Here is a 25,235-nt window from a genome sequence, read left to right on the forward strand (position 1 = left end):
GGATTGGGTATTAGGTCTCAAACAAAAGTTCATCCTGTTTGCCCGAGGGCTTCAGGGGTCTGGAGGCCAAGGGTTGGGAGAGATGAGGAATAAGACTACGCCGCTTACCCATCAGGGAGGAGATTTTCTCGTAGACAAAACAGCGGTAGCGTTCCTCGTTCGAAATGGCGTGATGGTGCGAGACGAGGCCCACCAAATAGCGTGAGTTGCCATCCTTCCAGGTCGCCAGGCACGTCAGCTCCTCCACTGCAGGATCGGGAACAAAAACATGCGAAGAAGAAAAACGGAAGGAAGGATGTTCGTCTTGAGCAAAACTGAATGGCGATGAGTCATTGTTGCTGGAGAGGGACTCACCCGTACTCTCGGTGCCCTGGACATCGGGACAGGCCTGGAAGCTCAACAGGAGGCGACTCTCCTCGGTGCAGCTCTCAATGTTGGACACCGGCGACTTGCACTCCCCGTGGCCTCGATTGTACGTAAAGATGAAGGGGCCTGCGATGAATTAGAGGAAAACGCCGGATAAGGAATGCTGTTCCTCATTGAAGGTCCCTGAACTGTCGTCAAGTTCTACAAAGTACTCACCCTTGAGCGGACACTTGACCGGCTCGGCGCTCTCCCGGAAAAGCGAGTAGAGCAGGGCATCGCCCGGAATTTGGTCGCAGAGATTCTGTAAAGTCTCACGGCCCTTGCAAAAGTCTGGGGGACATGATTATTTTAAAAGCACAAATAAAAATTCAATTAATGCAAATCGCAAATGATGTTGTCTTCAAACACAGAACACATAGAAATAGGAAAAATAAAGTAGTAGTATAGTAGTGGTAGTGGTTAGTAGCAGTATTAGTAGTAGAAAGTAGTAAAGGTTTAGTGGGAGTAGAGTTAAGTAGTAATTTGTATTAAGAAATAGCAACACATTAAAGTAAGGACAGTTTTAAAATCAAATCTACAAAGGTCTAAGAATTCGAGAAAAATATGTTTCTTGGTTTTTTTTTTTTAATAATTTTTTTTTGTATTGCTGAGTGCCGCACTGGAAGCTGCTCTGTTGGCTGGGATTTCTCCCCAGGGCCATGCCTTTTAAATTGCACAGAAATTTGTTTAATTAAGTGGCCGCTGATGCTGATGGCTCGGGAGAAAATTGCGCAAATAAATGACGAAATGAAGCTTTAAATCAGCAAATATGTCGCAAGTCGAGCGTTGCGAGTTGCGTTGCGCTCCGCTCAGTTGCGTGTTGCATGTTGCCAGTTGCCAGTTAAAAGTTGCGGTCATGGCCCCAGCTCCCAGCTCCCAGATCCGAGCTTCAAGTGCGGCACCGAGTGGCAGAGAAACAACAACAATTTCTGTGGAAATGTGTAAAAAGCAGCGGTAAGTACAATACATAAGTAAGATAAGTATGTAAGTTCCAGAAAAAAAAAACCAACAAACAGAAACAAACTGAACTGGCGGTAAGAAAGAAGAGCAAACCAAAGACTTATGACGTTCACAGAAATAACTTAAAGACAAGAGTTTTTCATATATATTTTTTTTTCTTGTTCAGCTGCATTTCCCAGAGCTGTGGAATTGCACTGCCCAACTTCTTTTGGAGCATAGTAGTAAATTCAACTGAAAGGCACGACACGTTCAAAAAAAAAAAGTATGTAACTAAAAACTGAACCGAAAAAACACACACTTGGTTCATCTTGGACTTCCGGGTCTCGGAGCAGAAGTGAAACCAAAAGCACGGGGGATATGGTAGGGATATCTGGGGTTTCGGGAATCAGGTCAATAAACATACGAGTGGGTAGTTGTGGTTTCGTATAGTATAAGGTATTTGTTGCTAGAGCAAGCATAACATTTGAATCAACTAAAAAATTATAACAAACATTTACTCATGATGAATAAATTGGAGTATTCTGTTTCAGGTTTTTTTATGGCAAACGCGAGAGATAATATATATATTTGTTGTTTTTGGTAAAGGGTCCTCTCTTTTTTCGGTTTCTTTTTTTCTATATGTAAGTATTTTTTTTTTTTTCTTGGTAGAGTTGTAGAGTTTTTTGTAAAAGTTAATTTTAACTAAAATCCGTTTCGTACAAGTATACACCAACAGATACAAATATGGCTTAATATATCGTATATACATAAAACATTCAGTACAAAATGTTTACAGCTAAAAAGGCACACAACAAACGGGTTTGTATTTTGTTTTTGTTATTTGTTGAACTTTTCTCTTAACAAATTGAATTGTTTTCAGTTTGTTTCTTTAGAAATACACAGGCTACAGCAAACGTTACAGCAAAACTCAAAAGCAGGCGCACGCAGAATCGCAAAAAGAGAGAACAAATTATGGGAAAAATACCAATTATGTTGTGTGGTGTAAAAAAGCCAAAAGGATATGCAAGGATACATACGTGTGTACATATGACTTTGTTGTATTTATGGATGGATGTGTCGGCGTAATTGGGTGTGAGTGAGTACGGGTGTTGTTGTGTTGGGGTGGGGTGTGTGGGTGTGAGTTTTGGGACCGGCCTTGTGGCGTTTTTGAGTAATGATTGTAATTAAGTAGCAACTACACTTTATGAGTTATACAAGGCACAAAACAAAGGTGTAGGAGTGGGCGTGGCACACTGTATTGTATGAGTATCGTATGTCAAGGATGTATATTTTCTGGATGTGGGAGTGTGCGTGTAATGGTCAACTACTACAGAGAAGCGTTTTTGTGGCATAAAGGAGTATATCATGACAAGGCAAAAAACGACATCACAGACATGGAAAAATCAGAAAATAAAAACTGGAAAATAAATTAGAATACTTTTGCAGTTGTTCTCTTTCGTTTTTTTTTTTTTGCAGTATTCTCATTATGATATCTGTATCTTTTGGATTCATTTTTGGTTTTTGGTTGGTCGGACAGACCGTTAAGCGCATAGTTATATTAGATAGCCGGGCTAAATTACAGTAGAGCATGTAGTAGTAGCCCAAAACATTCTAACACACACACACGCACAACACTTAGAACGAACGAACGAACGAACGAAGGAATGATAAATGAGAGACACACACAGCTAGAAAAAAGGATGGAACGAAGGATTCAACCAACGAACGAACGAACAAACGACACAATTGTAACTTATGAGTAACCGAGAGCAGAAATTGTTGAGTTTCATGTTAAAATTACATTAATTTAATTACACACATGTACGAACTGAAAATCGACGGGGAAACCCGAAACTGAATATGTAAAAACTAATTAAAGAACGACAAAGCCACTGAAGGAAACCAACATCAAATACAACAAAGGACTTTTGGTGAACTCAAAAAGGACACAAACACGGACACATAAATATACATAGTTAAACATATACAGATAGAAAGGAAATAACAACACAGAATAGTGAACCCATAGAGCAAATAGTAGTACGAATAGTAGTAGTAGGGTAGTAGTAAAGTAAAGTAGTAGTAGGTTGTTAGGTTAGGTAGAATGTAGTAAGAATAAAGTACAATAAGTAATTGATAAATGAGACAATTATACTAGCGGTCACCGGGCAGCCCATCCCAACATTTCATCATCATATACAAAATTGTATACAATATATATTTGTTGCTAAAAATATATATTTTCTTTAAATTTTAATTTCCATTTTTATAGGGTTTTGATTTTTTGGTTTTTACTCATAGGCATGTGCAAAGGAGCACAAAATTTAGCTGAAATCCTTTCTGGCTTTCGATATTCACGAAATTGAATTAGAAAAACAAAGTATGACAGAGAGTAAGTAAAATTAATGAGCGCATTGCTTTCTATACAGATGTGTCTCGAATTCGCTTTCATAGGCTCGATGGAATCAAATGAATTTTCCTGTTTTTTCAATCCTTTATGTATTTCATTAATTAATAAATTTTTTTTTTTAAGCGAAAAGATAAATCAAAAGCTGGGATTGTGGTATGGGATTTGGGATGCGGTTGGGGGAATTTCATTTTATATATTTTTAAAATTTTTTTCGGGGATCGGACAACTGAAGGAAACTTAACAAACCGGTAAACGAAATTTGAAAGGCATTCGTTGAAATGGATTGGGCGTTGTGGGTGGTACGATTTCCAAGAGCTTGGCAGACTTGAATCTGATTAGGAGAAACAAGACATAAAATGATTAACCATAATAAGGAGATTTTACAAACCGTTCGCTCGGATCACAATCAAATTGGAAGTTTGTTTGTTAAGTGAGGAGAACACAATGATAAACTTAGAGGTACTTATTTTGAATATATTACAAGTGTGTTTATTTACAGAATCTTCATGCTTGGCTACCAATCTTGGAAATCCTACGTCTAGCATCGTCAACAGCCGAAGCTCGGGATTTGGATTTATTTATATTTTGATTATTTTTGTTTTTGTTTTTTCTTCGCTCGCTCATGGTTTTACTGTACAAAGTTGATGATGATTTTTTATTTTTGTTAGCAGTGGATTAATATAAACATTAATAATGATAATCATGTACAAATACAAAGAGTTATATAGAATATTCAAAAAACAAAATCAAAGCGTCTCAATGGGTGACAACAAACAGTATCTCAAAGTAAACCGAAAACGAAATGAAATATTAGTAAATATGTATGTAAGTATGTATGTACCAACAAACAAACACAATTAAATATCTGTACAAGAGAATATAAGTATGAAAGGAGACCTTTATTTACAGCGTTTGTGTGTTATTGTCATTGTTCATATATTCACATTCCTATATCTGTCGTTTGCGTTGAGGTTGTTGCTTCCGATTTTGATTTTGATTTTCATGATGATTATTTTATGTGGCTACGAGTATTTATTGTTAGCAGTTCTGCCTGCCACAAAATCAAGTTTTTGGCCCTAATGCTATGATATGGTATGCCCCCCCCCATCCGATAATTTGGAATTGGACTGGATGGATTGGATGTTGGGAGACACGCAATCGGAACAAAGGCAAAGTACTAAGTGAGCAGGGCATAAAAATAATAAATAAGTATCAACAAAACACAGGTCCTAGCCGTAACAAAACAAGGCATACAAATTAAGACGAATGAGGTTTATGGCACGACAGTTATGCGCATACCAAATGTACAATATATATATCTATATAACCATGGCGAATATCCACGGAACTGACAATGTAACTGTGGCATGGCGGATGGCAAATAACCGGGCCAAATAGACCAGGTCTGAATAGAATCGGAACCGGGAACGAAGCGACAACAAATTAATAGAACAAACTGGCACGTGAACGTAACCGACGAGGACGAGGACGAGGGCGACGACAACCGAAACGGCCAAAAAATGAATGGCCACATAAAATATTGCATAAATAAATGAAATGAATTGAAATGAAAATGGCAATGTGGCAAATACATGTACACACCTCGGAGTGTGTGCGGCCAAACAAAAACAACAATTGGCAGCACACCGCTTTTCCAGCCAGGATAAAAGGCGGGCCAGCAGCGGTGTGGACTTTACTTTTATTTTATTTTGTTCCTGTGGGCCAGGACCAGTGAAACACTCGAAATTGGTTGACACCCCGGGCGCCTGAATCGCCTCCGAATCCAGAATACCTCGCTGTTCCCGGGTGTCCCTAGGTAAATAGGTTTTTATATTCCGCATTCGCAGTATATACAAGCTGCGAAAACTGTACCGACTCACGCAGGGGCTGCCCCCAAAAAAGGAACACAAAAAAAATATAAAAGTGGGCACATGAAAATGCCGAAAACTATATAAAATAAAATAAAACTGTGTGTCGGACTAGGTTGGGTCTCTCCTGGCCTGGCTAACAAATTACCCAGTCAACGTACGGGAGAGCACACAGGTTGAAATTTCCACCCACGCACACCCATACACACCTACTCTGTACACCCACATATCACACTCACACTGATATCCTTGGCAAGGATCCAGTACCCGCACACCCTCATCCAATGAAATGGCAATGGCCTGTTGTGTGTGCGTGTTGCTGGCTGTAGTTGTTATTGTTGATGATTTTTTTCCTTCTTTTTTTTTTTGCGTTGTTGTTTCATGGCATGGCAAACATTTTTACAGACATTTGATTAAATTTAAATATCCTTGTACCGAAATTGGCCAAAGCATGTCCCGTTATGTTATAACACCAAATAATATAAAGAAAATTATGAGGGGGACGCCAGGCTGGAATGCGAGACGGCACTGCTGACAGGATACGGCGGCCGGGCTCCCTACAAAGGCCAACAGAAAGCAAAAAAAAAAAAAAAATATAAAACGAGAAGGAAAAACAGAAACGCATAATAAAATGCCCGAAAACATGGAGAATCTGCAAAAAATTAACGTGGAAAATTCACCAAAAAATATACGAGGGAAAATATAAAACGTTAAGGGAACGCTCAAGAATCGAGAAGGAGGCGGACATCGAGGAGGGGTATCGCAGGTCCTCAAAAGGTGAGTGCTTGGATGCCGTAGTTTTGCTTAATTATTTTAATTATTTTCATATACCGCCTACGCTTCGACACTGCAATTAAAACGCTGCGGCCCGGCCATCATTGAGTGCCCATCACCCAAACCTTTCAACTATACATACACTATATAGCTATATATATATATATATTTTTTAGCTACCATTTTCTGGGGTTTTTTGCAAGTGGAGTGGAAGGCGGCTGGAGGTAGAAATTGGTATGCAAATGCCTGGCTAAAAGCGCTCGCGAAATAAAAAGCGCTAAACATAATTAAGGGGTTCGCTGTGAGGGGGGCGTGGTCGGGACCATGATAGCTGGGGTCAAGTGGCTAGTGATAGTATAGTAAGAGCGTGTGTGTGTGCAGCAGTAGAAGCAGTAGCAGTTTTGTACTCGAAAATGCAATTTAAATGGCAGTTAGCTAACGCCCCGAAGTATGCAATGGCTTTTGATGGCTCGCATTGGATTATCGTTGATGGCAATGAATTGAAGGATTCCGATTACGATTCCGCTTTCCGATTCGAAAGTGGCAAGCAGACTTGTCCATTTGATTGGCAGTTCGTTTGCACGCACTTTCCCACATCCACATACCATATATGTATGTACTTGTATATCTGGTGGCAGGCTTTGTATCCTTGCGCATATCCTTTGATGCCCGACACGAGTGAAAACGACACTACATTAGCCGTAGACCAATTAACAAGGCTTTGCCTGCTAATCCCATATGTACAAGTTTTCAGTAATTGAAACTGTCGACTGTCTAAGCCCAATTACAGTCTGCCAAGCCAACATACAGTGTGCGGCAGTATCATTGTTTGGCTTACATACACACCTACACACTACAGATGGTCTATCTGTGTTGGCCATAAAAACTGGCTGCAAGTAACCAAATTGAAAGGAACTTTATTATTGCCTTGATGCTGTTGAAAATCTCAATTTAAAGCGCATTAAAATAGCTACATTGTGATGGATGAGCTCTTACAACATTTTCAGCGCCCGGAGGCTGCTCTTTTATATCCAAAACAAACACTAACACACACCCACATAACCCACCACACATGAATGTTAAAATTTAATCTTGGCCCAGTGCTTGTGTGTGTGCGAGATTGTGTGTGACAATCTAAACAAATAATGATTTAATAAAGAACGAGCACACATCCACACACGCAATCACAATGTACTATTGATACCATTGTTTTACGGTCTGCTAATCAAAATGAACTCGAAACTCCGCCCCAGCTATAGGGCCTGTGGATCAGGAGCCTGCCGGGTTCTTGAATTATAAATGAGACCTAAAACTCTCGTTTAATATTTAAACAAAATCAAATCAAGGAAAAAAGGAAGGCACGAAGGGCAGGCAAGACAGCCAGTCAAACATTCAAACAGTCAGGCAGTCAGACAGTCGGACTCGAGCTGGAAATATGAAGTGGAAAATATCAAATTGTGAAGCCAGTTGGGGGGGGGAGATGGGTGGTTGGATGGATGGATGGATGGTAGGGTGGGTGGGTTGAAGTGGGCGTGGCCTGAGTTTGCGTTTTTCAAATGCGAGTCCAACTGTCTGACTGCGCTCTGGGCCAAAGGACATGAACCAGGAGCCAAGAGCTGCCTCTGCCGGTGGGTCGCCACTTAAACTAATTTGATTTCTATTGAGGCAAACAAATAATAAATAATGAATTTACATTTCTATGCGTGTCCGTGTGGATTCCGTTGCCATGACTGAGCTTGAGCTTAACGGGGGGCGAATTACGAATGGGATCGGAATCGGTTGGGGAGGGGCCTTGTGTGTTAAGCGAGTGTAGAATGTAAGAATGTTGAAGGCCCTCTCGAGCCGTGCTACTTGCATTATGTGCAATGTGGCATCCATGCGAGACAACTTCTATGCCACAACCTAATTGCACTTGCCACGAAAGAAGCTAAGTCTACAGAGCGCTCGCCTGGTTATTACAATTTTGTGGTAATTAGGTGCTCCAGACTATAGACTCATGAAAGAGCTAGAGAAAGCTCGCCACCTGATTAAGAACTAAGCGGATTACACCAATTAAGAGCGAATTATCGATGCGAATAAAATATGCAGCAACATAATACACACTCTCTCGAGTGAGAAAGGCGGGGCATCTCTTAAGATAATTGTTAAGTTTCAAATTGAAGTTAAAACACTCTGTTCTGACACTCGACTCGGCGGCAGTGGGGGTGTCAGTCTCCAGTCTCCAGTCTCGAGTTTCCAATTTCCATTTTCATTTACCGAGCTGTGAGCTGGCTCCCCGACCTATAAATAAATCATGTGCCCTACAAGTAAAGTAAGTGGGTTGAACAGAACCGAATGCGATTTGAATGTGAAACCAGATAGAGTGAACAGAAAATAGAAAAAACTTGGAACTGAAAACAAAATATAATTTAAAAGGGCGGCAGAAACTTGGGCAATAATTCTTCGAAGGCTCTCAGGGGGTATTGAAGGGAACTTATTGAAGGAAATAGAATAGGTCCACCCGTCAAAGCTTTATCCCTGCCATCTAAGATTTGAATAAAAAGGTAAACTGGTTAAAAACATCCATACTCGTACCTTTATTTTATTTTGGTAGTTATTTATATTTTTTTTTGTTTTTGCGTCAGTCTTGTGGTCCGGCGTTGGGGTATTTGTAGTTCTTTGGAGGGGGGTTTTGTAGGTTTGTCATGATTGGAGGTGAGATTTATTTACAAATGAGTGGATGGGTCGCATCTCTGGGGTCGCAACTAAATACAAGTTTATTAGGTTTGTAAATACAAATGTGTGGGTGCTCATTTGGGGTTCGGTTTTTGCTTTGTTTGCTATACAGGAACTATACAAATTGGAACAAACGCGAAACGAACTGTACAAAAACTTTGCTGCGGCTGTTAAAAATGTACAAATTTCAAATATGCAAATTTCAAAACCAAAATCCAATCAAATTTCTCATGTGTGTGCACACCTCTGTTTGTTATTATTCATCTCTCGATATTTGAATCGAACTCCACAAGGCCCACACACACACTCTCTCACACACGTATTTAAACTTGGAATTGGTCTAAATTGATTTGTAGTTGTTGTTTTTAATTTTAGTTTTTGGTTTTAGTATTTTGGTTTTCTGTTTTTTGGGTTTTGTAGAGTTCTTGTTGCTGTTTTTGGAGTTTGTTTAAAAATGTTGAAGTAAGGAAAATATACATATCATATAAATATTGAATAGAGTTTGCAAATATATATGGATATATATTTAGATATATGTAAATGTTTGGTAATAAAAAATATTTAGGAACAAACAATTCGGTTTTTTTTTCAGTCTCGTGTATCGGTTTTTTGTTTTTTTTTTTTCTTTTTTTTGTTACTTTTTATATATTTACACAATTTGGTTTTTCGTTTGTAAATGTTAATTATTTACAGTAAAGGTGAAAATAAAAAATGCACAAAACCAAAAGAAACAAAACTGAAAAATAGAGAAACGAAAGATCTTAACTAAAACTGGTTATAGATGTCCCTCAACGAGGAAGGGGGGCAGGGCATTTGCCTTTTCAATTCGAATAGAATTAGAATTAGAATTAGAATTTAAGACTGGCGCGGTGTTATCGTCTGGGTTGGGTTTCTATTTCAAATCTACTTTCTGTTCCTTGGCCCTTGGCTATGCAGTTTGGGTTTCTGTTTCTGTTACTGTTACTGTATCGGTTTCGGTTTCAGTTTGGCTTTAATTGGTTGAGTTGCTCTGTTGGGACGGGTTAATCTGCTAATCCGCTAATACGCTTGAAAATCGCAACTAAGTAGCTTAATTGGATTGACACTAACGTTAGGTATTGAGTAGTTAATATTAATAGTGGTACGAGTAGTTTAGGTTGTTAGCTTTGCATGGATAAATTGCAAGGTGTGTATATGTTTTTGGATAATATACAAATCATTGTTGTTATCATTTTTCTAGTGGATTATATATATATTTTTTGCGGTTACATATGTACTTCTTGTTGATTGATAGATTGATTGAGTGGTTATTCGGTTCGTGATTGATCGCTTGATTGCTTCAATTAGAGTGAGGTGAGTCCAGATATAATAGAGAGAGAGAGGTTTAGAGAGGACCCTTGCCATGACAAACGTAAACAAAGTAGAGTTATTTTTATTCATTTCGTATGCAGAGTATTTGTTGTTTGAGACTATTTACAAGTTTGTTTTGGTTTGGTTTGGTTTCGTTTCTTTTATAGATTTTTTTGTTTTTTGGTTTTTTGTTTTTGTTTTGTATAATTAACCAAAGATTGCATCAAAAATCATACAGGAACTTAGGCCAAAATCATCAAAAAGTTCGAATCGAAATAAAGGTAAATCAAATCAAAGAATTAACTAATCCGAAAGTAACGAAATTAATTCCAAAATCCTGCATTTGTTTTGTGTGTGTTTTCAAAAATATTTTGAAATGAAAAAAAAATTGAGAACGTGTTTTCATCTTTGCTTTTCAGTTGATCATTGGACAGAACGAAAAACTTTTGTATTCTCGTTTCGAGTGAAATGAAAATAGCGCTTAAATGATAAGATTAGGTTAGTCATGTTGATTAACTAAGGCAGCACTTTGAAATATATGTATAAGTAATAAGAGGTCAAAATGATGAAATGATAACAGATAACTGGTATAACTGAGATAGCGAGTTAGGAGATAGAGTCTTTGTATTTTCATTTAGTTTGCTTGCTTTTCATAAAACTTATTTTAGAGAGATAGAGGATAGAGAGATATAGAGAAAAATATAAATTTAATGCTTACAATCATTCATATCGTCATTGGATCTCATTATGTACTGATCCGATGAAGATAGTCTTGAATGCCCGTTCGTATTGGGATGAGCTCCCCCCCTATGATCACTTTGTTTATTAGAGCTACGCATCGCCAGTGCAGATGGGTTCGACTGATGCATATACATACTATCACCTTCGCACTCACTTTCTTTATATTGGAGCACATTTTTATGCTTCTCATAGATAACCAGGCAACGATGACATCCTTTCCTAAAAAAGTTTTTGGTTGCAACGAAAAGTTTTGTATTCGGTATTTGTTATTTGTTATATGTTATTGTAAATGGGTATAATGCTATGCAAAATATTGTTATGTTTCTTTTTTGTAGAGTATTTTCAGTGGTTTAGTGGCTGGGTCTGGTTATGGGTCTGGGGGAATGTGTTGGCTTGTTATCGGCTTAAACAAATAAAGTTTTTATGGTAACTAAGGCCAAGACTTTGGCCGGGCATTCTGGCATTCGGATAGTCCCTCCGTGTATCTGTGTGTATTGGATGGTATTGGAAACCAAATATCTTATGTGTATATTGTGGGGGTGCAAGGAAGCAAGGAAAACCACACACTAAGGCGTCACCCCAGGGGCCCGCTTTCCAAAAACTTTTCTTTTAACTCTAGTCGGACATTTTCAAAACAAAAATATGTTACGATCCCAAAGGTGTGGCTCAAAGTCGAAGCTTGGGGATTTCCTTTAGCAGATTATCCTTGTGAAGTTCGACTTTGTCCGTTCTTCAGTGAGTTAGATTCCATTCAAGAGTGATTACTAAGTTTGATGTTATATTCGAGTAGATGTAATTAAATGATTATCGAAACGAACTAAAAGGACGTACACTTAATAACGCAAGAAACTCACAAAATATATATGTTGTTGAAAAGTGATGTAAAATATATATTAAATACGTATTTATTCAGATAGATATATTAAGTGGATAACGATTCAAAATAAAAAGTTTCAATTTGAGGTTTTGTTTTGATATATATTTCATTTTTAATTGTGGTTATGCAAAATGTAGGTTTCTGTTAGTTTCCTAGTTGGTAAGATAGTTGATGGGACTCGGTTTGGTTTCGATATGGTACGATATTTATTTATTATACGACAATCATTTATACAGAAAAAAATGAATGGAAAGCCGGAGGGGACGACGTGGGCACGCCTTCTCCGCCAGCTGGATAGCAAAAAGGTCCAATAATATTTATATTGAAAGAAAAAGCAGCGGAAAAATCAAAAAAACATTTTCACATTTCAGCTACAACGAAAAAACTTAGCTTATGGATAGGATTATTCATATTTTTATTAAATATTTATAAGCATAAACATGGCAAAACACAAAATTCAAAATTAACTCCACTTGGGTAAGTCTCCTTTTTGCCTTTTTTTTGGTTGGTTTATACGTATATAGTACTTTTTTTTTGGCTGTGGGTCTGTTTTATTTGGTTCGCATTAAGGAAAGCAGCTTAAAAGGGTTTTAATTGTTTTCCCATTGCTCTTTACGACTAAAAAACATTCATACGAAAGAAAACAAAAGAGAAAATTCCAGTCCACGGCAAACGGTATGGCATGGAAAGTCGTATTACAAAAAACGATTTTCCTTAAAATTTCCTTTTTGGTACTGGATTCGTTTTCGTATCGTTTGAAATGAGAAAAAGCATTGCCGGGAAAATGAAGAACAACAAACGCAGCTGAAGGCTGCTTAGTTGATTGAGAAAATGGTAAAGAAATGGAGAAACGATACTCTTTAGGCAAAAAGGCAGTTTTCTAAATTAAAAACACAAGACGTGGGTACGTAAAAAGTTTGATTTAGTTTTTAGCTTTTGGCTCAGTAGCGTTTACAATAAAAGTGGGTACACAAACACAGACACGGATATATCTATTTGACTTATATACATATACAGATTGAGGAAGAAAGAGTGGGGAGGATGGGTGATTTTTGTCTTGGTACATGACTGGCTCTTGTCAAACATCCGAATTACGAGCGACGCGCTGCCTCGAAAACAGCAAGACAGAGCCCTGCCACAACGAGGATAGGACATGGCGGCATGGTGCGGCGGCAAACAAACTCAAACCCGTTTCAGAGGCAAAAGTTAAGAGTGGTACGAGCAGCAGCAACAGCAGGATAAGGACGAGGTGCAGCAGAAGCGGCAGCAGCAGCTGGCAGGCAGCAGCAACAACGAGAACAACGCGGCGACAACGGCAACGACAACGACAGCGATAACGTTGACGACAGGTTTGGCTGTCTGTGTGTGTTTAGTGATGCACTGAGAGAAACTACATGAGTATTTTTAATATTTCTATACCAAAAAAAATACACAATTATTTATTTAAAAAAATAAAAAACTTTTTAAGTTTAAGATAGTTTACGAACAAATATATTTCCCACACTTTAATACAAACTATCACCTAAGTATAGTCATTTTGAAATCGATTTAACATTCCCTTTAAGGACATTAAAAACTTTAGAACTTGAACTATTGATTGTCATCTTTAAATGTCAATTTCCCAACTGGAAAACTTTTAATCGAAAAGGTGAGCCAACTTTGAGCCCATAAGCCTGGCCATTTTCTTGCTGTGTACCCTTTAGTTTATATATCTTCATGCCGCTGTCGATGTCGAAGTTTCTCACCCCTGGCTGTTGTCTTTGTCCTCCGCTCCGCTTCGAACCGCGTCCCTCATCCCGCTGCCCGGTGCTGAGTTGGCTCCTTTTTAATGAGGTTAGTGCTGCATTTTCCCGCTCGTGGGGAGGGTCCTACGCCTTACCTTAACACAGTTTACCAAACACACATACACACCTTCCCCAGTCAGAAATGAAAACTTATTCAATTATAGGCACTCTTCGACAAAGGCACCAACTCAAAAAAAAAAGGATATATATATAAGAGGTGTACTATATACATATATATGCATAAAATGTAAGGAAAAGTAAACCAGAACATCTCATTTTCTTCGCGATGTGCCAAAAAAGTACGGGTACTTCACCAGCCAATGGATCGAGTATCGGGTTGAGATGTTAGCATATTGTTAGCATTACGGACTGGGGCCCACTGCCCACAGCCTCGATAAAAATAAATGTACAAGGAGACTGGGCGTGATGGGTCCCCGCCGGAGGTGATGGTACTTACTCGTCGACAATCAGATATTTGTTACCATCGGAGGCAGCACACCTGCCTCGATAGCTGAACTGGGAGCCTTTGATGTGTATGGATTGCTGATAGCCGGACAGGAACCAGGAGCCCTCCCATCGGGCCGGAAACGTGCAATTTGTGGGCGCTGCAAGCCAAAAAATAAAGCAATCATTTATTAATAAAAGACTTTTCCATTAATGCATTAAGATATTATATTCCAATTGCCTCCCCGTGGACCAAGGAGATTACTGGTGTGACCTCAATTGCGTTCATTGTTCATTTAAGAGTCATGTTCGGTATGTCCGCATACGAATAATTTTGTGTACTCGTATACATATATATAGCATATATGTTATATATGGAGTGTACACAGGAATAAAAGAGCAACCACAAGCAGCAATCGGCAATCTTTATCAATGCATTTGCCTCAAGAGTTTATTCAAGCACAATAGCACTCGTTTATTGATAAATTTAGATTTCGGTTGGCCACTTTCTTTGGCTTCGCCAGCTTCTACTGGGTTGCTCTTCTAATTGTATTGTCAAGTTTGGTGCCAAGATTTGTGGCTTTTTAATTTGTAAATTGTTTCAATTATTATTATGATTGTATTTAAGTGCGTGCGCATAAGGGGACGCAAATTTACGACCCGCCGTCTCAGTGGGATAGGGTATCCGTTTTAGGGGAGGGCCGGCACATAAATACTTATAAGTTGTACAAGCCAGGCAACCGAAAACTGCTCGTAATAATAATAATGTCACACACAGACACATACATGCAGAGTGGAAAAACTACCGAAATGGCAATTGTGAATATTAAAAAAAAAAAAAACAACAAAAATGGAAAAGGACAAAAAAAATGAACATGGCAGGACAGAACCGAACCGAACCGAATAGAAAATGGGCAGGAGCAGCAAAGCCAGGCCAAAGTATAGAGAAAGAAACGTAAACGGAAAGTTAGCTAACGGCATGCCGCACTCATACACACAGGCAATAAGTACTATATCCCATACAATGGGTATAGACCCGCTGGCACACACACACACACACACACACACACGCACAAAGGATACCGTATAGAAAATGGTAAAACCACCCTCTGAGCGAATACATATAGCTTAATGTTTGGGCACGATTGGCAGCAGCAGGGAGTTTGGGCATCGGGCGTTGGGCGTTGGGAGTTGGGCGATGGGAGTTTCCCGTTGCCTGTTGGGATAAGGGTGGTGGGCAGGAACCCCCTCCCGAAAGCGGAGATGGAAATGGGAGGCGGTCGGTGAACGGTGGTCTATGAGCCATGGGAACTCAGAGACGGAGATGGAGACGGAGACGGAGACGTAGACTGGAGACCGGAGAATGGTCCGAGTTCAGGCTACGCATTCAAATACAGAAAACTTGCAAGGAGAGACGAATGTGCGCACCAGAGCCAGGAACAGAATCAGAAACAGAAACAGAAATACAACCGAAGCCCAAGAGCCGGTGCAGAGCCAGAAAATATAGTCCAAAATCGATATAGGAATTAGACTTTCCGTATGAAAACATTTGCTTAAGAGCAATATTTTTGACTATTTTAATGGGCTTTCAAGTTTTGAAGAAGGACTTTATCCATTGGGGAAGAAAGAAGTCCTTCTACTTCAAGTGGGATTTTTTAAACATAGAGCTAATAAATAATTACTGAACTAATAAAATCCCCCTTAAAGAGAATAATTAATACTAGTTATGGAAAAGAAAATAAATAATTTTCGTCCCGTGTATCACCATCAGGACATCGACAACAGCAGTACCCCCTACACACACAAACACAATCGCACTCACAGCGATACACATTTTATTTTATTATTCCTTTGCCTTCTTTTATTTTACTCGTGCCTTGTTGATTCCATTTTTTCGCTTTTGTTTTTACATTTGCGGCAAACAAAAGGTTCTCATGCGCAGGATCAGCGCAGCGCTGTGAACTCTGAGCCTTTCCGAGCCGCAGCTCAGACCTCTGACTATGGGCAACAAACACACGCACACACGTATAGGGCTTTAGCTGGAACTGGAACTGTAAGTGTATGTTGTCCAATGACTTGTGCTTTTTACGAGCCAAGCTCGCTGGCTGTCATAATGCGGCCCATACGCACAGCGGGCTGCCTTGTGTGAAAAGTGTAGCATACTTTGCAGGGCGGCCACCGCCCCGAACGGAAAACGAAAACGAAACCGTATCCGAATCCGAATCGGAATCCAGGCGCGAGCCCGAAACTCTGAAACTCCGGAACCAGGAACAGCATACAGCATACAGCATACAACGAACAACGAACTGAGAAACCGGAATGCTACCGAGGAATAATTGTTTCGCCAATTTCAAGTACCGTGAATAATTTTCCAACATGATTCAATACTTTTTGCCTGAGTGCTGGGCTGTTGCTTTTGCATTTGCTGCGGGCAACACAATCATCGCACTCTCCCCAACCCTCTACTGCCCTCCACTCTACACCTCTCACCGCCCTTAATTCGCCACCCCTGAAATGTCCTTCGAATATCCCAGTGAAATATGCTGCAGGACAAGCATAAGTAAATACAAGCTAAAAGCAAATACACGACCACGACCGACCGACTGACTGTCAGGCAGGCAGGCAGAAATTCAGACAGACAAGCGTACAAATGCGTATAGACAGTTGAAATGACGGACGCGAACACGGACACTGACGCGGACGCGGGCACGGGCACGGGCACGGGGCTTTTGAGATATATTTTCGGTGTGTTTTTCGTATGGATTAGAGTGGCTCAGAAGGGAAAAAAACAAAACACTGGGAAAACACATGAAAACATGGTGGGTGGGTGAGTTTGAGAAGCTTAGACAACAACAGAAACGAAATGCGGAGGTGGGCGTACCGAAATAAAATAAATATTCGGAAAGAGTTGCTCCTCACAATGGATCGGATCCCTATAAAGTGACAGTAATCAGGTGCATTAATCAAAATAAATCTCGCCAGCTTTGTCAGATATACGGAAATGCTAACTAAAATCACTTTTCCGATACACAGATACAGACACATACATATGTTTGGCTAAATTTCGGGATTTGGAAAGGTAATATACAATACATTCTTCAAAGATTGTGTCCACCCGACAAAGGGTTTTATGGGAGCTTTTTGAAACATTTTCCGGTTCACCTGGCACGTGTGTATTTTATTGTAAGATTCTTAAAACGAAATGGAAAAATCAATACGCATTAAATAACTTTGAAATGTACAAATAATTAGCAGCTGCCATTTGCCAGATTAATTCCATTTAATTGTTGCAAATTGATAAAACCCATATGGTCTAAATGATTTCTCCATTTAAATATTCCAAAGAGCTTATTTTTTAAATATGAATAATTTAAAAACATATTTTGTGAAAGGTTAAATCGTAACACATTTTATTGTGTAACAATGAAAATGAAAAATCAATAGGACTTACACGGCACCTTTTTGTCAGATTAATTTCATAGTAAATTTGTGTTTTTATTGTTTCCGTAATTAAAAATTAACCATAGCCTTTTGGCAGTTTTTTCCTAGATCTGTCCACAATTGAGATTGACGGCGGGAATATTTAACACGATATTAATTATGTACCTACTACTCCGTCATTTGTGCGCCCCTGTTATGACAAGCAATTTCCTATCGCTCGCAACGTACACTTATATAATGACAACTATAATGACAACTTCAACGCGCTAACAACTCCTTAACCCAATTATGTGGCCCACACTTATGGGTGTGCGCAATTTGAAGTGCTTCGTTAGGGGCATTTGGAGTGCCAATGGATGGGGGGGGGAGGCCATTGGTATTGGGCGTTACAGGAGCTCCCTTATAGCACATTACTGGACCGACCACCCCTATTGACTGACAGACTATACTATACGCACCCCGGACGTTGAGACAAACACTTATGGCCTCCGTACATATATTGAAGCGGAGAACTCAAAAGGCATGACGCTTTGCCGGCGACTCATTTGCTTTTTGGGTTTTTGGTTCTGGATTTTGGGCTTTCGGGTTTTATGCCGCCGGAGGGACAGCTGCGAAGGCGAGGCTATAGAGAGTGGGGGTGGGATGGAATGAGGCGCAACCAAATGCTTTTGTCTAACTTGAGTGAATTATGGTCAGCGGTCGGCGGTTGCTGGCTGTTTGTTTCGGGCAATTTCCGTACAATTTGCCACTGCTATTGCCATTGCAGAGCGGCTGTTGCTCCTCCTCGCTTGTTGTTTTCATTGTTTTTGTTTTTATTTTTTTCTACTTTATTGTTTTTGCTGTTGGTTGTTTTTTGGGGTAAATTCGCTCATGGAGAAACAGTTGAAACGCATTATACGAACGCAGATCTGCGGTCACAAACTACTTATGGATTCAATTGAGCATGACCAGAAGAGCGTGGCAGGAGTGGGATGTGGCAAGAGGCTAGGACAGAGGCAGCGGCACCGGCAGGAGGGTGGTAGGTCTTGGTAGAGGGAGTTTTGGATTTAAATAGGAGGGATGAGCACGCCAGCTGACGCTATGTTGCCAGTCCAAATTATGCCACAAAAATTAAATGAAATTGTTGAGAAGGAGGATGGGGGACAGGGACTCGGGAGGACGGGAGGCCAGGAGGCCGGGAGGGTATTTTGGGTCCTTTTTCTTGGCGCGCCAAGTGAAATTATAAATTCTTATCATAACGCTACTTATCGGCGGTGGTGCCTCCCCCCATGCTATAGTACAGGACGTTAGTACTCACCATCTTGCCGACCCCAGCCGCTGACGGACGTGGCCAGCAGGAGCATTAGCAACGGTCCCAGCCAACTTTTTGTCGACGTCATGCTGCTCCTGCTTCCATTGGCATTGCCATTGCTGCCAGTGCTGTAGCTCCTTGCTGTTTTCCTTGCGAAGTGGGAGTTGTTTCCGTTGCCGTTGCCCTTGCCGTTGCCCGGCAGAAGCAGCAGCAGCAGATGCTGCCACAAGAACATCAGCCACGTAATGCCGGAAAGTCGCTCCGGACTAATATCACCGTTATAGTTAAAGCACCTACATTCATCATACTCCTTCTTCTCATCTTGCGGCAGGACTGCGCCAGTGGTGCCTCTTGCCGTTGTAGTTAGGTTTCTATTTGTATCTGTAGTTGTCGTTGTTAGCGAATTGTGCGCGGTTGTTCTTGCTCCTGTTGTTGGTGTTGTTTCTGGTGGTGCCACCTCTGTTGCTGCCACCTCCATTGTTGCTGCGAAAGTGCTGATTGGATTTACCTGGGCCAGCGAAGCCGCAGACGCATGACTTGGTCGTTCGCCTCGCCGCATTCGCTCACGTCGCCAGCATCGCTTGCCGCATTCCAAGACGCCACCCGCTTCTGCAACACTGGGCATAACTAATTGCGACGTCTGCCGGAGATCGGTGCAGGCATGCCCCGCTGCGGCCACGGGTAACTGAATTCCCGGCTGCAGGAATTCACCAGCCCTAGAGGCCAATGCTGCGGCAATGGTAGTGGAGCAGGAGGACATTGTTGCTGTTGCCGTTGCAGGACCTGAATTGGCGACTGCAGCTGATGTTGCTGGTGTCAACGTCGCCGCTGAAGCATGTTTATCATAATTTTTGTGTTCCCAGCCAGGCCGACAACAACAGCTGCTTCCTTTTACTCCTCTACAGCTCTCCTCCTGACTTCTGCTTTTGCTCCGGCTTCTGCTCTTGCTCCTTGTAGTGCTGGCCGCAGGCACATGCTTACAAGGATAGCAGAAAGGCGGTAAATAGATTAACGACGTTGTTCCTGCCCTCGTCTTGGTTGTGGACGTGTGGCTGAAGCTGGCCCTGGCGCTGGCGCTGGAGCTGGAGCTGAAGCTGGTGCCCGTTGTCCTGACGGCTGCCTGCATTTGTTGCTGCGTGTCCTGTGGGAGCAGAGACAAGAGTGGAATATTTTATTATTATAAAGCGCAAACATGACGGCAGTGCCAAGTAAATATGATATAAGGTGGCGGAAAATTTGAATTTAAAATAAAGCGCCACCGCAGTGACGCTACAAGGAGGAAACACCCTCTCCCCCGGAATCATAATCGCACTCGCACTCGCATATACCACAAGATTCATTGTTCGGCAATCCACAATCCACACGCATCCAAAGCACATACAGTGCCGTTCGAAACTCGAATACCAAAAATAAAACTTCCTCGGCGGCGCATTAAAAAGCAATAAAAATAAATATGGTCTCTGGGAAACCGACACTCCAATCGAAACAAAACCTCCAACAACGCGTAAATCAAAAATCACGAGCTATAAAAAAAATTAGACAAAAATTTATACGCATCGATTTTTTTTTTTATGGAATGCGCATATCCACCGACCGACCCACTTCCATTCCCCCAGCACTTCCTCCGCCCTAATCTTTTCCTGCGTTTAGCGCCTCCAGCCAACTTGGGGGGGAAGTCGTCAAACACTTGAGAGATTTTCCAGAATTCTCCTCATGTGCGTGGAGCGATCGCCGACCGTCATCAGTTTTGTAATTTTCATATCGCATGTGAGCATAAATATTCCCCAATTGATGGAAACTTAATTGGACACATTCATGGAGCCCGCTCCACGATGGCCGGGAATCATACACATGGAATATAAATTAATTTCTTTCTTGGCTGTCCCATTTCAAATGGAACCCTTTGACAAATTATAGAGGCTGGAAAGCAATCCATCAATTTGCATGGGTGTGAAGGTTTCTACTATGAGAGTTCTTGTATTTTATGCGGAAAATACATTTCTCGACAATGAATAATCAACCACAACGCAAATTTTTATGAATTTGTTTATTAAAACTGACTGAACTCAAGTTCGTTTTAATTTAATTTAGTCTTTATGAAGAAGAATGGCGAAGAGTATGTGCAGTTATTTTTCGTAATTAAATAGCTGGAATATTTCAAAGCTGATTTTCTGAAAATAAATTCATGCTTTGGAATTGCAAAAAAAAACATTGAAATGCAATTATCTATTATTATTTTAAACTCAACGGCAGCTCTTTGTGTACATATTCATACACAGTCGTTTTAAATTACTGAAATATAATCAAATTGTTGTCTTTCGGATTTTGTCTCCTCAACTTGATATTCGCACTAATTAATCTTCACTCCGTCAAACTTCTGAATTGATTACACAGTCCGTACACAGCCCGAACATATCCCGGGTGTATGAAAGTAACATTGTGGCCCGGAGAGTATGTTCTCCGTAGAAAATGCTTCTCCTCCACTCTATTCACTTCAAGAGCCGCCTGGCAATGTGTCATGTATTATGCCATGAAGGTTCTACTCAGAAATTCAGCATGCTCCAACGAATCTAAATCAAAATGGGCGGTTCTTGGGCGGTGACTTTGCCGAAACGAAACGGAACGCTCGCCAAGTCAGCAGTAGAGCTGACGAGGTATAATGCAATTTTGATGTTGTATAAGCGCTGCTCTTAGCCCATCAGCTATGCTAATTAAGTTAATTAAAAAGTACCAGCAAAGTATTTGCACTTGGCCAACTTCACGTCATAATCAAAGTGGAGGCGGCGGCGCATCGAATGGAAAATGAAGCCCAAGTCATGTCAAATGCTCTTAAAAAGCCAAAGCTGCCCCATCTACCCACAAAACACTGGATGCTGGAGATGGATATGACAAGGGGAAATTGAGATGGAACTGGAGCCGGAGGCGGAGGCGGACGAGGACGCGGAGATGGACCTGAAACTGACTGTCGTCCACACAGTAGAGTGTCTTTATTTAAAATTTGAGAGCGGATGGAGACAACCAAAAAAAAAATGAAAAAAAAAAAACACCACGAAAACGAGGCCAATTATAAGCTTCATCATTAATTTGAATAAAATTAATTCTCCCCAAAAAAGACACACAGCCGCAGAGAGAATGAAAATGCCACAGAAAGAAATGTGCCACAGAGGAAGGAGCCGGAGAAATATGTCCAAAGGACAAGAACGGGGGCGAAGTGACAGCCGGCGCAGACGGTGGCAAATAAAACATTTAGGCGGAATTATAATTTTACTTTGCTTATTTATAATTTACGTTTAAAATGTGAAACACCTGACAGCTAAAGAGAATTTATGTTTGCATGTTTTCCATTAATTTATTTTTCCGAGGCGCACCCCTCCCAAGGAAACTGCCAAGAATCCCCAACTCCCAACACCAGCCCCCTCGAAACTGCACGAAAATGCACAGCGGGAGGGTTGTTCCGGGAGGGGGCAGGAGCTTTTTCGGAGGCGGCTGGGTTGGGTTGAAGCCATAGGACGAACCCAAAGACGGGCACATATTGCTATCACGTTTGGACTATAAAACAGGCCAGGCCAGACCAAACCCCATCCCCATCCCCATGCCCATGCCCAAACTGTGCTGATGATGTTGTTGATGACGTGGAGCGCCGCTGCATAGCAGCCGCCAAAAATGGCAAACGGACGACCCAAGACACCAGTCCCAGCCAGAAAGGAGGAGCTCCTACATTCGCAAAAAAAGTGTGGTTCAAACGGAAGGAATTCGCACATTATAAATCAGCAAAAAACTCGCCAATTATTCGCAGTTGCCTTTTAGATTTGTTTTTTTTTTATGGTCGGAGAAAAGTGTGATTGATAATTGGCCGGGAAAAGGTCCATCATCAATCAATAAAAAATAGTCTATTGATTGCACTAATCAAAATGAATAAGTAAGGACGGTTTTTAGAAATTACTAATAATACTTTAGGGCTTCATAGTCTTTAATCTTCGAAAGAGAAAGTTAAGACTTAAAACATATAATCTCTGAGTGAAAGACACCCATTAGTTTTATGGCACTATAGGTTCTCTGCCGAAGTATATAATTTTTCTTTTAGTGCAGCTGTGGTACAGACACAAAGGCACAAGCAGACGGAGACGTCTCGACGCAGTGCAAAAACTTGTCAAGTAAATATAAACGAAATGTGTGGCACGGCACCCGGCCTGGGTACGGGGCTACGGGTCCGTTTCGTATCGCTCCGTATCGTTCCGCCTCTACTTGCTTTATTTTATTCCCATTTTATTATTATTTTCACCAGGCCAAAAGACGCAGACGCCGGAGCAGCAGCAGCAGCAGCAGCATAAGCAGCGGAGGCAACAGCAGCAGCACACATAAAAAATATTTTTATGCAACATTTTTATGATTTCCGTCTGGTAGCGACAGTGCGGCATGGTCACAAAGAATCTTCTAGCCGGGGCACACGGTCCGATTTCGATTGCCATTCCGTTGCTCTGCCCGGGTTCTGTTTCTGTTGGCCCATTGCTGCTATTACTGTTTCCGAGTCCAAGACCATCTCCTTCACCTGGTTTCAATTAAAAGACACTTTTCTTTTATGTGACGGCTTATTTCTCATTACGGCTTTGGCTCTCGCTCTGGCTATGGCCCTGTCGCTGTCCCTGGTCTTTGTTTTTCATTCCCATTTCATTGGCTAGGAACCACCGGATTCCCAGACTCGTTTCGGAATCGGAATCGGAATTGAAATTGAAAATTGCGACTGGGGTTGGCTGGTGTTGACGGCTGTCCTGAACTTTCTGTAGGGGACGGACCATGCCGACCAGGACAGAATGGATTGAATGTGTTCCCGTTCGCGTTCGCGTTCGCTCCCTTGTCTCACTTCATCAATCATTAATTTCGTTTATTTTTAGTGAAAATAATCACTTTGGGCAACATATGTGACCAAGCAGCGTTTCGCATGTGTTTGCCGAATTCCTCTTGGGGTGGTGGGGTGATGGGTTGATGGGGTGACGGGGTGGCATGGCGTAGCGTTGGTCCTGGGACGTTGGGTAAGAGGATGACAAAGAGTCTGGAAGATGAACATGGTCAAAAAAAAAAAAAAACACCTCATGCAATTATCAAATGGCCGGGTTCCCCTTCATGGTTGCGTGTTTTGCCCATTCTTTTTCGGTTCGGTTAGGTTAATGTGTGTGAAATGACTTTATTGGTTTTTCAGGTGGTCTGGCCGTGGTAACTGATAGCCTCTGTTCATGCCACACAGTCTATTATGGACACATGTGTCCCGAACGATAAGGGTGGTGTCGCCAGTGGGGTGTGGGGTGTGGGGGGGTTAAGTGCGACTTAGATGGGATAATAACGCTGCCAGTCGACAGTTCTTAACCCTCTTTTTGTCTATAGAAACGGGCAGAACAATTAAGCCGAACTAATTTTGGTCAAATTGATCGATAAGTTGGATACCGAAATGATTAGACCCTAAGGGACCATAAAAGCCTTTCAATATAATTGTCTTCTTTGAATAGAACTCCTACGATAGCGCACGACTTGCTCCAGATAGAGAGATTAGGGGATACTTTATGTTTTATAGCAATACATATTATATTTCAAAAACTTTCCATTAAGTAATGGAACTTAAGCCCTCCCCCCCCATTAAGACGAGGCCCAAGACAGTTGCTCTGAATAATTTTACGACGCTATTATCTTTCAGGTGACACATCTGTCCCGTCGACTACCTGACTACTGCATTTTATGACTCGCTGGGCATTTGTCAGGTTTTGCACACTTCTTAACCCCAAATGCGACAATCCTTATTCACTCCAAATGACTAACCGGCGTATTCGTAATCTTATCGCATTCTTTGCAGAGCAACGAACTATGCAATAAATATAAATAGAGATTGTACACATTGGACAAACACACTTCCGATCCGAAACTCAAACGCACACGCACCGCCCCGTACCGCCTCGAGGTAAATTAATCAACAGCTCCGTGTAGTTCGACTCCGGAGTTCGTAGTCCGGACCCGGACCAATTCCCTTAATGCAATACATTTCCGCCGTGCTGCGGGCCGCACGGGATAGCTGTCTGCTATCGGGTGGAATGAGAGCCCATGCATACATTGTACCAACATGATTTTTATCTATCCGTCGATAACATAAATATGACGGCTGGTCAAAAGGCAGGGTGGTTGGGTGCAATTGCATTGAGCAGCGCGCACCTCATTGAACTTTTCAGACAAA

General features: G+C 41.2%; 1 protein-coding gene across 4 annotated transcripts in view; it reads right to left on the minus strand.

The window, feature by feature from the left end:
• The window catches only part of LOC6500043, a 32,903-nt gene that overhangs the window by 5,269 nt on the left and 2,399 nt on the right, over positions 1–25,235 (minus strand). The window contains exons 2-7 of one of the 4 annotated variants that reach the window (XM_014910868.3): positions 19,025–20,159; positions 14,300–14,447; positions 11,336–11,400; positions 583–696; positions 355–492; positions 109–246 (exon numbers count right to left, since the gene is read on the minus strand). In XM_014910868.3, coding sequence (XP_014766354.1) covers positions 109–246; positions 355–492; positions 583–696; positions 11,336–11,400; positions 14,300–14,447; positions 19,025–20,159 — 1,738 coding nt within the window. Of the gene's footprint in view, positions 1–108; positions 247–354; positions 493–582; positions 706–11,158; positions 11,401–14,299; positions 14,448–19,024; positions 20,160–25,235 lie in introns of all 4 variants that reach the window. The other 3 variants (XM_044718165.1, XM_001953293.4, XM_032454279.2) reach the window with 3 other exon arrangements.

This window comes from Drosophila ananassae, chromosome 2L (genome assembly GCF_017639315.1).
Source record: "Drosophila ananassae strain 14024-0371.13 chromosome 2L, ASM1763931v2, whole genome shotgun sequence".
In the NCBI taxonomy this organism is placed as follows: Eukaryota; Metazoa; Arthropoda; class Insecta; order Diptera; family Drosophilidae; genus Drosophila; species Drosophila ananassae.